The 15,937-nt window shown below is 32.0% G+C and overlaps 1 protein-coding gene and 2 pseudogenes across 1 annotated transcript; all 3 read left to right on the top strand.

The window, feature by feature from the left end:
• Positions 1-2,367: 2,367 nt before the first annotated feature.
• Positions 2,368-3,311, top strand: LOC124100031 (olfactory receptor 5K3-like; annotated as a pseudogene).
• Positions 3,312-5,897: 2,586 nt separating this feature from the next.
• The window catches only part of LOC124100030 (large ribosomal subunit protein eL15-like), a 31,299-nt pseudogene continuing 21,259 nt past the window's right edge, over positions 5,898-15,937 (top strand).
• On the top strand, positions 10,553-11,536 carry LOC124100002 (olfactory receptor 5K3-like). Its single transcript, XM_046455324.1, has one exon. The coding sequence runs from the start codon at positions 10,553-10,555 to the stop codon at positions 11,534-11,536; it is 984 nt and encodes a 327-aa protein (XP_046311280.1).

Raw genomic sequence — 15,937 nt, 5'->3', positions numbered from 1 at the left:
GTTCAAAGAACCTGAGACTATTTTTCTGCCTATTCTACATTTTATGGACATCACGGTGAAGAGAATTATAAAAATTAAGTCAGTTACATACAAATTGGCAGGATCAAACAAACTTTAGTGCGTGTCACTTGCGTTAATCTCATTGTCTCACAAGACATCTTTAATGAATGACAAGTGGTTCATATGTTATTAGGACTTAATAGCACACAGAAATACAATGATGAAATTGCAAGGAAATCCCTCAGGATTTGACAGAAAACTTTAACTTGGCAGTGTAGGGACACATTATTATCACTGACCTATAGTCTCTGAAATTTGTGTTCTCTTAATCCCAAATGTTTTTGCAAGAATGTACACATCTATATTCTTAAATTCTGAGACCTTCACATTAAACAACATAAAGCAAACATTGCACTTTCAAAAAGCTCTTCTTAGTGAAATCTACATAGAAGAAGTGTTCGAATTTATTTTTTAATTTAAATTTTAACATATTAGAAAATATATTTCCTGGAATTATTTACCATGTTTCATTGTTTCTAAATTTTCATTGTTTACTTAGTTCTCTAATTCTTCTCAGTATTGAAAAGCATGGTAAATGGGGAAAGTTATAATGCTGTGATTAATGTGAATATCTGATTATAACATAGAACTTCAAAATATATAGGTAAGATCCAAAAATTTGTTAATTTATTTAGGAATATACATTGAAAGTTATTTGTAGTTCAACTAAGTATTACATGCTTACATTGGTATTTACCCTAACATTTTAGGAAAAAAATACTTTCTAATGGCTTCCTTTTAGTATTTGTGCAAATAAAAATATAGTTTTATCATAGAATTTCTATGATCAGCTTTATCAGTGAATTACTGATCTGTGATCAACCTTATCACTAAGTAATAGAAAAAATAGCCCTTTAAACTAAATAAAATTTGAAATCAAATATCCTATTAGGATTTAATGGATTTCCTGTTTTTCAAGTGAGAAAAGTGAAATATGAAGGTGAACTGCTTTTATCGAGCTGGATTTCTAAATTTAGAAAACATATAATCTTCTAGTAGAAAAGAGGTAGTTTCAACAAAGGAAATATACCTTGGTTTCTTAAGAAGATGATTTTGAAAATGTTCCTTTTGGACCTTTCTTCAAAGCTTAGTCTGAGTATGTATATAACACATGCACTACAATTCAAAATTGTGGTTACTGTGGTCTGGGATACTCAGTTAAAAGTTTATTAAGTAACGCTGTATGTAAACTATGCTTCAGCAAAAGAGGAAGAGCTTAGAATTAGAAAAAAATCAATGGTAATAATTTAATGGGAAGAGTCATTGTTCATTAAAAGTGTATAACAATAAGTTATGCAAAGGTTATGATCTCTGGAAATTTATATCTTTGACTTTCCATTTTTTTTCAGGTAAAATACCCTCCTTATTCCTTATTGATCTTTGTGACATATTTAACATATTAATTTAACATATGTGTAAAATATTTTAAACCATTTCCTTCCCTATAAGGATAAATAAAGATCATTAACACAATAGAAAAACATGAACTTATAGGAAAATTGATTTTTAAAAAGCTTGGGATTTTTTTGTTTGTTTGGTACTGAGGATTAAACACAGAACTTTATCACTGAGCTACACACATAGAGATATTTTGTTTCAAAATAAATAATGAAAAACTAAGTTTCTAAATCCAGCCTCCAAATTTTGAGCCCTCTGTCTCACCCTCCCTAGTTGCTGGGATTACAAGTGTGATATTATGAACATCATATTTAAGGTATTTTTAAAAAAAAAACTGATATGGAAATTGCTTGGAAAATGGATCAAACATGGATACCCTAAATGATTATATGATTATGAATAAAAACTTAAAGATAAAATTTCTGTGCTTTTTTTGTACCAGAAATTGGACCCAGGAGTGCTTAACCACTGGGCAACATCCCCAGCCTTTTGGGTCTTTTTGTTTGTTTGTTTTGTTTTTTGGAGATAAGATCTTATTAAGTTGCTTAGGGCCTCATTGATTTGCTGAGACTGGCTTTGAACTTGTGATTCTCCTGCCTCAGCCTCCCAAGCCACTGGAATTATGGGCATGCACCACTGTGCCCAGCAACTTTCTGTTCTTTAACCATCCTGCCTGGAATTATCAAAATATCCTTGTTAATTTTGATAATCCCAGATAGAGGGCATAGTTGCTGACTCTTCAAGAAAGACAATTGTTCCCTGGAAGTATGTGGCATTTTGTGCTCAACATAGCATGGTTCAGTAATGAAGAAATTCTTCTACCAGCATAAAAAAGAAAAGATCAATGGAAAATTGTATGCGGTTAATTAGAATTTAATGTCTCATTAATATCTATCTTAACAGACAAAGATGACTAAGGTCAACCATTCATTGACAAATGAATTCATCCTCATGGGACTTACAGAAAACCCAGACCTCAAAGCCCTTCTGTTTGTGGTATTCTCTGCCATCTATCTGGTCACCATGGTGGGGAATCTAGGTTTGCTGGCCTTGATTTACATGGAGCACCATCTTCACACACCAATGTACATCTTCCTGGGCAACCTGGCTCTCATGGATTCCTTGAGTTCCTGTGCTGTTACTCCCAAGATGTTGCAGAACTTCTTTTCTGAGGACAGAAGGATTTCGCTCTCTGAATGTATGGTACAGATTTATTTTCTCTGTATTGCTGAATCAACAGACTGCTTTCTTCTGGCAGCAATGGCTTATGACCGCTACGTGGCCATATGCAGACCACTGCAGTACCACACCCTGATGTCAAAGAAACTCTGCATTCAGATGACCACAGGAGCCTACACAGGTGGAGTCCTGCATCCACGATTGAAGTAGGGCTTTTGTTAAGGTTGGTTTTCTGTGGGTCTCATCAGATCAATCACTTTTTTTGTGATGTCCTTCCATTATACAGACTCTCCTGTGTTGATCCTTATATCAACGAATTGGCAGTACATATTTTGGCAGGGTCAATTCTAACCTTTACTATTACTGTAGTGCTAATATCTTATCTCTGCATCCTTTTCACCATATTCACAATGAAATCTAAAGAGGGAAGGGGCAAAGCTCTATCTACTTGTGCATCCCACTTTCTCTCTGTATCAATATTCTATGGTTCTCTGCTCTTCCTGTATGCTCAACCAAGTTCAGTTAATGAAGGGGATACAGATGTACCTGCTGCTATATTTTATACTCTAATAGTTCCTTTATTAAACCCTTTTATTTATACTTTAAGAAACAATGAAGTAATAAATATTATAAAAAGAATTATGAAGAAGAGGCCATGTTGTAACTTTCTATAACAAGTTTCATCTCCATTGAAAGACTGATTTCTACTTTACAGTACTTTTTATGAACCTACAAATACTGAGAAAGTGGATAACAATCCCTTCAAAATAAAAAAAATAACTCCAAAGGGAGAGAGTATGCAAAAATATACTTAAAAATAAAATGTGTGAAATCAATCAGGAGTGAATTAGATAATTATTCATGACTGTTGTAGCAGAATTAGGCCTAATTTTCAACAAAATAAATATTAGAAATAAAGTCAGAGTATACATATATAAAAGTTGCCTCCATTTAATACTGTTAGCAACTTTCTTATATCCCAAAGAATATTTTTTACAATCACTGGCATATTCTAAGTTCTCAAATGTTAATTTTTCCTTAAGCAACTCCATCTGTCTAAGTAAACAATGTGTTTGAATTTGATTTTTGAATTAGACTTTAGTTATTTCAAGAGATTATATTTCAGTATGTATTTATTCTCTAATAAATAATATTTTCATGTTTAGTTTTATTCACTTTTAATCTCGAATTCTCTATAATAGAGTATCTGAATATTGTGATTTAACAACATGTAGTTAAAATGGTGCTCTTTGAGTAAAAGAAGATGATAGAAGGAGAAGGAAGGGGAGAGCATGTGGAAGGATGAGGGATGAAATCTAGTAAATCTAGATAGATATATCTGTACATGCTCTGTCCATGTACAGATATATCACAATGAATCTCACTTATGCATATGTAATTATAATGCACAAATTAAAGTAACAACAAGTATAATAGAAGGGAGAACAGTAGAATAGAGCAAGCAGATTGGGGTGAGGAAGGAGAGATGAAAGGGAAGGCACCAGTGAATGAGATTGATCAAATTATGCTATGTGCATGTATTAATATGGCATAATGAATCCAACTGTTATGTATGATTATAATGCACAATTAGAAATGTTTTTCATTATAAATCCTGTTCAATTTTATTTTTTTATATAATTTGTTTATTTGTACATCATACCACAAAATTGTAATTAATGAAAATATCAATGAAATGAAATTTTTTTTAACCTGACATCATTGCCTGATTTGTTATTCAATAGGATTATGAAAACCCTGGTCTGATTCTTATGAAATGTATTAATATATATAGAATTAAGAAGAGATGGAAACATTTTTTTCCAAAATAATCGAAAGAAAAAAAAGGAGTGAAAATCCTTGGCACCTGACCAAAATATTTATTCACCAAATAAATTAACAAACATAAAAGAAAAATAATTTTCTGAAATATATTCTCTGCTAAACACAGGCTAGACTTTTCATGTGTATTAAATAATTAACTAAAGAGACTTTTTTTTGTTTTTTTCTTGAATGAAACCTCATACACTGATATGTTTAGTAGCTTGCCTAAGTTCAACTAGGTAAGTCAAAATAAACTGGAGTGTAAATCAATACTTTATTTTTTCCACATGCTTGGTGATTCAGGAGATGGAGATAATATTATTTGAGGTATTTAGTTGTAAAGTAGCATGAGATATAAACAGTACAATTAAGGATGGAAAAAAAATTGATCACTGGAGCAAAATATAAATTATACTGACCAGAATCTATGTTTGTGAAAATCAGTGTGCCTCTGCCTATGAGAAGATGGGTAAACAGTGGAACAGAGCCATCATAGTGGCTAACTGTTGGAGAGATCCTTGGTGAATTTGGGAAGGGAAGGGGGAAATGTGTCAGATTACTGAGAAACTTAATGCCATTCTGAGAATCTGAATTTATTTAGAGGCATGAGACATTGGTGTCTTCCCGGCAATAGTGTAAAATAATTGTATCTCTCAGAAAACTGACTTGGCAATTGATTAGAAAAAATTCACATATTAGGTGATAAGATCAGAACTCAAGCATAATTTAAGAAAAAAGAGGAGTATACATATATATTTTTAAAATATTAATTTTAACTCCTAGTAAATAAAATGAAGCCTACTTTCTTCCTGCCTCCATCATGTCATATCTGATTTTGTATTACCAGTACTCAAGCAGTGCCTGACATCTGCATACAGCACATATTTCCTTCTAATGTTTTAATAGAATTATGTTAGTTAATGTATAGTGGGGTTCATTATTTTTACTTTTAAATGACTAAAACTTTTTTAAAATTTTTCAATATTAATATCTAATATGTGAAATACAGATCAATACAACCTACATAAATAACAGCTCTTTAGGAACATACTTATGTTTTAAGAGTGTAAACAAATGAAAAGATCACAAAATTGAGAAACTTAATTGAATGGAGAGTGTACATTCTATGTTTATGGACATTTTCAGCTATCAAAAGTACATTTCTTGATTCCCTTTCCCTCTTCTAATAATACCATAATTTATGCCATACATTTCCAAATAACTCGTGTCTAGTCCTTATGAACATTGATTCCCAAACAAATTTGATAGAAGATTATGTGATTTATTTGGGACCAATGGGACAAAAGAAGTGATGTTTTTGGAAGTTTCTGGGAAATGAATTTCTTTTGTATTTAGAGAGATCCACAAAAAAATATCTGGACAGGAAAGAGATGCTTCTTCCTTTTTAACAGATAGCAGTCATCAGGTAAGTCACGATGGTGGCATACAAGTACATCTTGGAGTTGTGGAGGAAGGAGCAGTCTGATATGATGTGCTCTTCTCTGTAGGTCCCCTGCTGACAGTACCACCTGCTCTCTGCTTCACAGGGCCCTTTACCAAATTCCCCCAGATAAAGTGTACAGACTGGGATACAAGGCCAGGCAGGGTTATGTCATCTGCAGGATGCATACATGCCATAGTGTCTGCAAATGCCCAGTTCCTAAGGGTGTAATGTATGGCAAGACTGTCCATCATGCTGTTAACAAGGTAAAGTTGGTTTGAAAGCCTGTTGTTGTGGAGCAAGCTAGAAGCAACTGTGTGTATTCTGTGAGTCCTGAATTCTAACAAGGTCCTTGAAGATTCCACATAAAAATTCATTCAGGTTATCTTTATTGATCCATTCCATAAAGTTATCAGAAGAAATCTACACACAGTAGATCACCAAACCAGTCATAAACACAGGCAGATATTGAAGCGGACATTTGCAAACCACAAGAGTGGTGACTTTCAAAGGAGATTCCACCACACTTTTTTTGGTTCCTTGCAGTTTGGAGAAGACACAATACCCCCCAACTCTATTTTCACCATTTAATTTTTGTTTAGTTCATACATAATAAAGAATTTAGCACAGTCATGTCTGCCTAAAAGTGTTATTTGTTGAAAGTAGTTTGTAGATTATTTCATGAATGTTTAGCCAAATTGTGGAAGTTAAAGTGCAATGATGTTTGAAGATAATAACTGAATGTGTACCTTTTTTCTAAAACAGTAAACTTTTCTTGTCTTTGCTTTATCTTTATAGGGAGTTACATGTCAGAGGTTAATACATGCTGGGGGGTATAAGCTGTATAAAATAAATTTTGTAACAGATGAATGTTGGAATGAGCATTGTCAATTTTTTTGGTACATATGATAAAATATGCAGCTTCATGGGATAATGCAATGCTCTCCTAACTTTGAAGTGGTTGGGTATTTTGAAGTTTGAGACATACTAACTTTAAAAAATTTATTTTGGTTAGAAATCTGTAGGACGGATGGAGGAAGTCCTAAACCTATACCATGAGCATATGTAGAAAATGTGAGCTAAACCAAAGCCCATATTTTAAAATTTAGCCCAGTGTTTCATTTGTAAAGTTGTTATTTCTGAAAGGAAAATAGTTCCCTAAATGCCACCATGTTTATAAGAGTAAACCTTCTGCAAAAGTGTTTCTCACAAATCTAGGTTAACCTAAACAAAATTGCCTCTCTCTACAGTAGTGTAAATTCACATAAAGTATGAAAGCTAATTCAATTCTATATCTCTATGGAATCTAGAATCCTGAATTTGTCACACAGTGGTCATTTGTGATGTTATGCCACTATCCTTTAAATTGATGGGAATTTAGCTTTAGTTGTTGTTTCCCTTAAGATCTTAAGCTAGTAACAAATGCTAGGGTGGTAATCTGATAAGCCAGTGGCCATTCAAAAAGTTTCATTCAATTTTGAAGTTAGAAACTGAATGTCAGTTTTAATCAAGATTTTAAAATTCTTATCTGTAACACTAATTTGTAACAAGTATAAATCCTCTGTTTCTAGCATATTCCCATGTTCTGGCTTTCTTGGTTTATTCTTTATTCTGTAGATGTGTTTTGTGCTTTGTTATGGCTTGGATTTAAGATGTCCTTTGTGTTAATGTGAGAATATTCAATGATGAAATGATTGGAATGTGACAAAATTAACCTAATTTTAATTAGTCCATCCTACATTTAACAGACTAACTGGGTGGTAAGTGTAGGCAGGTGGGACATGACTAGAAGAGGTAGGTCACTGTTGACATGCTCTGGAAAGGTTCATCTTCTCTTCAACCCCTTGCCCTCTCACTCTGTTTCCCAGTCACTAGGTCCTTCTGCCTCTAGGCCCAGAGTAATGTGGCCTGCCACTCATTGGCTGAATCTCTAAAACCAAGAGTTCAAAATAAACAGGTATTGAAACATTGCTTAAAGTTCCCTATTTTTTGAAAAAGATAAAATTTTATTTTTAATTTTTTAGCTGATGCATAAAACATAAAAATTCATGTGTTATTGGGTTCTGTCAGGTTTCAATATCTGTTTCCATTATGTATGATAGGAGTTTTCAAAAGTATACTTATCTCCAAATTCTTGAAGATACATAAAATAAACCTTGACAGCTTTGCAAGCCAATCATACTTTATAAGTGACTTTTTTTCTAGTCATCTTATGATGCATAAATTAAATAAGGGAACACAAAGTCAGAGTTTCAGAGAATGAATCTAAAGTATTTGGTCAAATTCATTGTAAGACATGAAATAAAGGAAAGCAGCACTATTTGATCACATTACACTTTGCCTCTACAAATCCAACTCTCTCTTCAAATATCTCTTTAACTTTCACTTCAAGTAATCAGTACAAATCGTTTTTCTGCCCATTATAGTTTTCATGTAAATAAGATTTGAGAAAGAGAGAGTGAAAAAAAAAACACAAAGAAAGAATTAAATGTGCAAAAAATCATGATCCAATCTATAAACAGACATTAGTGATGGCCATTTGATTGAACCCCAGAATCTTAACCTTTATTCCTTTTTCATTAATGTCGCTTTGGCTACTGGTGTTTTGGGAAACTTGCCTCTCAGACTGAGAATCTGTGCAGAATTACCCTGATGTCAGCGCCAATAAAATCCCTTTAGAATCAATGGACAACTTTAACTGTACCCCAAGGCTAACCTAATTGTTTACTCTGACCTATGAATAGAAAAACTGCCCTAGATTTTTATAATTTATTCCCCAATGTTTTAAAGACCACATTTTAAATCTTGATTTCCCTAAAATGTAGAACATTCGGTGTCCAAGAACTATGGTAAAATGTTCATCAGTGAACTCAGTGTGAGAATAGATTACTAATTTATTTATAATATAAACTTGAACATATTTCTTTAAAATACTTTAGTAATTTTTATGGTATTTGAATTTTATTCATTTTTTAAAATTTGTCTCTAAATTGAAGACATTATGGAAAGAACAAATGACACACAGTAAGTGGCTCATTCAGAGTATTCTGAGTTCAAAAGTACCATAGTTTTATCACCAAACTTACAGGTAAGTCTATAAAGGACCTGGTAAAATAATTCTGAGTCATATATTAAAAGTCATTTCTGATTCAGAGGAATAATTATACTTTGAATTGGAGAAGAGAAAATTTGTTTTCACTAATTATTTTGTGATACAACATCTCCTAAATAAAATGATAATTTTTGAAAACAAAAAACTATTTTTCCCAAGTACACATAAATATTTTCAGTATATTTACCAATATGTGTTGCAAAAAGTAATGACAGAACTGTATTTTATATTGTTACATTTTGTTCAAAATAATAAAATTTTGAGGGATATTTTAAAAGTGTAGTCTACTTCAAATATAATGGGCAACTTATTCATTGATTATAAGTGTCTAGCAATCAAACTCTAGAACCTTATCACATTATTTGAGCAAAACAGTTTATGAAATTCAGTATAGAGAAGATAAGAAGCAAAGAAATAGCCAAAATGTGTTTTTAAAACAATGAAAATTTTAACAACTATTATAGACTCTTGTCAAAAATTAATATCTAAAATATGTGAACCCAATAACTTGTAGAAATTTCTGGGAGAAAGAAAATCTTACTACTCTTTAAAACCTATGTTGTTTCTATATTTGAAATATTGTTGCCAAGTAATAGTAAATATAAAGTAAAGTGAGGTGAGCATTGAAATTCAATAAATATATAGCAGATTGGGAGTAATTCAGTTTCTAAATTTAAATAATCAAAAAATGTAGAATCTCTATGAGACTCAACAAAAATATAGACATTGGTTTCTATACAACAATTTGAGAGTGCATGAGACTACATATAAGATAATATTCATTAAGAATATGTACACTATGAATGGAGACTTTCTCAACAAGTCTCACAACATTAAATATGCATAGAGTACACATAAAACTAGAGAAAAATATTAGGACAAGTGGATAATAAACAAGGAATGGTAGAAAAAAATAAGGGTAGGATTCAAAATGTGTTTAAATGAATATAAAAAGATTTTATAATTTATTAAGAATTTTAAAGATTTTTATGTTTCTACTCTATTAAAATAGTTAGAAATTTTTATAAAATATTCCTAGATAAAATTATCTGAGAAAGTTTAATAAGCTAGAGAAACTGTTTCTCAAACTCACTGTAATTTTGCACAGCTTTAAATAATTAGCCTATTGGTTGTTTAAAATATCAAAAGACCGATTACTTTAAAATATTGAATCAATTCCATAAAGAAATATGTACAATATTTTTTAATTTGCTAAGAAGAAAGTTACCATGAGAACATATATTTTAACTCAGAAATGTCAAGTTAATTAAACCAACTATGAGACATTCCACGGACCTAGGTAGAAAGAACTTTTTCACACAATGAGTACATGAGAAATTTCAAGGCAAATCCTGTGTGCAAAAATCATGCTATATTTATTCTCACAAGACCTAACAATTTTCAGGAGAGAGCATAGGGTGATTTGAAGAAAAGATGATACCCTTGATACATATGATAATTAGAGGGGTGAGTTAGACATTTCTACTTATGATGTCAATTGAATTTCTCTACAACATAGTTCAGCAAAGAAGTCAGGAATGCCTGTGGCAAATCACTCCAGTACAAATGAATTCATCCTCATGGGACTTACAGAAAACTCAGACCTGAAAGCCCTTCTGTTTGTGGTGTTCTCTACCATCTATCTGGTCACCATAGTAGGGAATCTAGGGTTGGTGGCCTTGATTTACATGGAGCGCCGTCTTCACACACCAATGTACATCTTCCTGGGCAACCTGGCTCTCATGGATTCCTGCTGTTCCTGTGCCATCAATCCCAAGATGTTACAGAACTTCTTTTCTGAAGACAGAAGGATTTCCCTCTATGAATGCATGGCACAATTCTATTTTTTCTGTTTTGCTGAGACTACAGACTGCTTTCTTCTGGCAGCAATGGCCTATGACCGCTATGTGGCCATATGCAGACCACTGCAGTACCACACCCTGATGTCAAAGAAACTCTGCATTCAGATGACCGCAGGAGCCTACATAGCTGGAATCTTGCATCCCATGGTTGAAGTTGGGCTTTTATTTAGGTTGGTATTCTGTGAGTCTCACCAGATCAATCACTTTTTTTGTGATGTTCTTCCATTATACAGACTCTCCTGTGTTGATCCTTACATCAATGAATTGATGATATTCATCTTGGCAGGATCAATTCAAATTTTCACTATTACTATTGTCCTAGTCTCTTATTTCTATATCCTTTTCACTATATTCACAATGAAATCTAAAGAGGGAAGAGGCAAAGCTCTATCTACTTGTGCATCCCATTTCCTTTCTGTGTCGATATTCTATGGTTCTCTTCTCTTCATGTATATTAGACCAAGTTCGGTTAATGAAGGAGACACAGAAAAACCAATTGCCATTTTTTATACTCTAGTCATTCCTTTATTAAATCCTTTCATTTATAGCCTAAGAAACAAGGAAGTAACAAATGTTATGAAAAGAATTATGAAGAGGCACTCTCTTCAGAGTAAAATGAATTTTACTCAGTCACTTCAGAGTAAAATATTAAATTATTAAAATGTTAATAGTGTTTGAGTGAAATTACCTACATAATAATAGGGTTCCATTTGACATAATTATGCATAAATGGAATATATTTCACTCTATTTCAGTCCCCAGTGTTTTCTCTTTCCCTCCACTATGACCTGTACCTGTTCCCCTTTCTCTGTTGTACTGGTCTTCCTTCTATTTATTTTTTGGTTATTATAAATTAGTGCTTTACAGGTATGCATAAAATGGCATTCTCTGTAGTGTATTCATATATGTAGCTAATGTAATTTGGTCAATTTCATTCTGCAGTTCCTCCCTTTTCCTGTTCCACTTATATCCTTAGTCCCCTTACTTTACTCAATTGACCTACCCTCTATTTTCATAGAATCTAATCGCCCCTGCCTTTCTCCTTACTGACCTCTAGTTTCCCATAAGAGAGAAAACTTTTGACCCTTGCTTTCTGAGTCTGGTTTATTTCACTTAGAATTGATGTTCTTCTGTTCCATCCTTTTACCAGCATGTGTCATACATTTATTTGTTTTTTTTTATGGCAGAGTAAAATTTCATGGTGTACATATACTACATTTTCTCGATCCATTCATCTGTTGTTTGGTTCCTGGGTTGGTTTCATAACTTGGCTATTGTGAGTTAATATTTAGTATTGTGATATAAATATTAATGTGTCTATGTCACTATAAAATGCTGATTTTAATTCTTGGGGGAGAATATGAAGGAGTGAGTCATATGGTGATTTCATTCCTATCTTTTGAGGAATTTTCATACTGCTTTCCATAAGTGGTTATACCAATTTGCAGTCCCACTCACAATGTTTGAGTGTACATTTTCCCAACATTCTTGAGAGCATTTATTTCTATTAGTATTCTTGGTTGTTCCATTCTGAATAAAGAGAGATGAAATCTCAGTATACTTTTGATTTGCTAGGAATGCTAAACATTTTTTTTCATGTATTTGTTGGCCATTTGTATTTCTTCTTTTGAGAAATGTCTGTTTAGTTCCTTTTCCCATTTGTTATCTGGATTATTTGATTTTTGGTGTTAAGTTTTTTTGAGTTCTGTATATATCCTGGATATTGAACTAATATATAAAAACATAAAAATTGTACATGATACTCTGATATTGTGTCATATTTGAATACATGTATCAATTTTGTTTGATGAGAGTTTCATGGAAATATACTTATCTCCAAATCATGGAGTTGTGTACAATAAACATTTACATGCCAGTCATACTTGAATAAATGGTTTATTTCCCTAGTTGTCTTGTGATGCATAGGTTAAATAAAGAAATGTAATAGCAGAGTTTCAGAGAAGTATTTTATAGAATTTGGTCAGATTCATTGCAATAAGTAAAAAAAGAAAAAGAAGAAGAAGGAAAGTAGCATTGGTTAATCACACTACATTCTTCAGAAATCCAATTCACTATTCAAATCTCTCTTTAACTTGAATTTCAAATCATTAGTATGAATCTTTTCTCCTAACCATTATAGTCCTTATGTAAACAAGATTTGATACAAAAGAGATTTAAGTGTACAACTAATCAAGATAGTCCTTAAATAGACTTTATTTATGACCATTTGATTTAATTCAGAATCTCAACATACATCCCTATTTAACTAATTTTGTTTGGGTACTGGTGTTTTAGGAACCATGCATCTTGGATTGGGAATCAGTAAAGATTTACCCTGAGGTTAATCTCAATGATATTTCTTTATAATCAATAGACAACTTTTAACTGTGCTCTAAAGCTAACATAATTATTGTCACTGACATATGGGTATGGAGGTTATTTTAGATTTTAATAATTTATTCCCTAATGTTGTAAAGACAAAATTTTTCATATTAATTTTCAAAAAAACAGAGTTTCACATGTCCAATAAGCTATTATAAGGTGGGAAATAGTGAACTCAGTGAAAGAAGGATTTTCTAATTTATATTTAATAAAAATGTGAATATATTTCTTTAAAATACTTCAGTAATTTTTAATGCTTTGAATGTTATCCACTTTTTTTAGATCATCACTAAATTGAAGACACTATGGAAAGAACTAACGACACTCAGTAAGTGGCTCATTCAGAGTATTCAGAGTTCAAAAGTAACAATTTTATCACCCAATATGCAAGCAAGTCTATAATGGACCCTGTAAAATAATTATGGGTTTTATGGTGAAGTCGTTTCTGAATCAGAATAATACATTGCATTTGGAAAGAGAAAATTATTTTTTACTTATTATTTTCTGATGTAATATCTCCTAATAAAATTATAATTACTGAAAATTCAACCTATTTTCCAGAATTCACATGAATATTTTCAGTTTATTTGCCAATAAGTGTTGTTAAAATAATGACAAAAGTAGTATTTTTATATTTTTACAAATATTCTGAGGGGTATTTTATCAGAGTAATAGACCTAAAATATAATAGACAATTTATTTTTCTCATAGATTATAATTAACCTCTAGTGATAAAATTACAGACAACCTTACCATATTATATGAATGAATAGAAGTATCATATATTAAATATACTTCAGATAAGAATAAGAATTAGAGAAACACTAACCAAAATTTTTTTAAAACAATTCATATTTTGAACAACTATTGTAGACTTGAATCCAAAATTAATATTTGAAACATTTTTGAAGCTAAAGACTTATGCTGATTTCTGGGAGATAAGAAATATAATTTTACCATTCTTTAAAACCCATGTCGTTTCTGTACCTGAAATATGGTTGCCAGGTGATAATAAATATACTGCAAATTTCTGTGAGCACTGAACTATAATAAATATATAGCAGATTTCCAGGAGTAAATGAGTTTATGAATCTAAATTATAAAATTAATGAAGAATCTCCATTGGACTGAAAAAAAAAATGTAGACATTAGAGAACTTTGAAAGTGTATAAGACTGGGTATTTATCATGAATGAGGTGCACACCATTAATGGAGACTTTCTCAACAAGTTTCATAATGTTAAATATGCAACAAAGGTCACTTAAATCTAGGAAAAATATTAGGACAAATGCATAATTAAGAGAAATAATTCCCTAATAGGTGCAGGGTCTCTGGTCTAATTCCTAGGTCCTTGATCCACTTTGAGTTGAGTTTTGTGTATGATGAGAGATAAAGGTTTAGTTTCATTTTGCTGCATATGGATTTCCAGTTCTCCCAGTACCATTTGATGAAGAGGCTATCTTTTTTCCAATGTATGTTTTTGGCACCTTTGTTCAGTATGAGATAACTGTATTTATGTGGGTGTTTCTCTGTGTCCTCTATTCTGAACTATTGTTCTACCAGTCTATTTTGGAGCCAATACCATGCTGTTTTTGTTAATATTGCTCTGTAGTATAGTTTACTCTGGTATTGTGATACCTCCTGTTTCACTCTTCTTGCTAAGGAGTGCTTTGGCTATTCTGGGTCTCTTATTTTTCCATATGAATTTCATGATTGCTTTTTCTATTTCTTTAAGGACTGATATTGGGATTTTAATTGGAATCACATTGAATCTGTATAGCACTTTGGGTAGTATGGCCATTTGGACAACATTAATTTTGCCTATCTAAAAGCATGGGAGATCTTTCCATCTTCTAAGGTGTTCTTCAATTTTTTTTCTATAGTATTCTGTAGTTTTCATTGTAGATATCTTTCACTTCTTTTGTTAAGTTGATTCCCAAGTATTTTATTTTATTTCATTTCTCTGAAGCAATTGTGAATGGAGTAGTTTTCCTAATTTCTCTTTCTGAGGATTCATCACTGATGTATAGAAATACTAGGCCCAAATCTTTATCATGTCAGATTAGGACTCATCTTCCTTAACAAGACTCCAAAAGCGCAAGAAATAAAATCAAGAATCAATGAATTGGATAGATTCAAACTAAAAAGCTTCTCAGCAAAAGAAACAATCAATGAGGTGAAAGAAGAGCCTACAGTATGGGAGCAAATTTTTGCCACACACACATCAGATAGAGTACTAATCTCCAAGATATATAAAGAACTCAAAAACTTAACACCCAAAAAACAAGCAACTCAATGAATTAATGGGCTAAGAAGCTGAACAGACACTACTCAGAAGAAGATATATAATCAGTCAACATAAATATGAAAAAAATGTTCAACATCTCTAGTAATTAGAAAAATGCAAATGAAAACTACTCTAAGATTTCATCTCACTCCAGTCAAAATGGCAGTCATCAATAATACAAGCAACAATAAGTGTTGGTCAGGATGTGAGAGAAAAGGCACACTCATACATTGCTGGTGAGATTGCAAATTGGTGCAACCAATCTGGAAAGCAGTATGGAAATTCCTTAGAAAACTTGGAATGGAACCACCATTTGACCCAGCTATCCCACTTCTCAGTCTATACCCAAAGAACTTAAAGCCAGCATACTATATTAACGCAGCCACATCAGG

Source organism: Marmota monax, unplaced genomic scaffold (assembly GCF_021218885.2).
Source record: "Marmota monax isolate L192 unplaced genomic scaffold, Marmota_monax_Labrador192_F-V1.1 WCK01_AAM20220418_F8-fsc00053, whole genome shotgun sequence".
Classification (NCBI taxonomy): Eukaryota; Metazoa; Chordata; class Mammalia; order Rodentia; family Sciuridae; genus Marmota; species Marmota monax.
Note: the sequence above shows the minus strand (reverse complement) of the source record. Positions and strands in the feature narration are given on the sequence as shown.

Excerpts from the sequence above, each read along its gene's own strand:
- LOC124100002 (XM_046455324.1), top strand. The coding sequence starts at position 10,553 with ATGCCTGTGGCAAATCACTCCAGTACAAATGAATTCATCCTCATGGGA.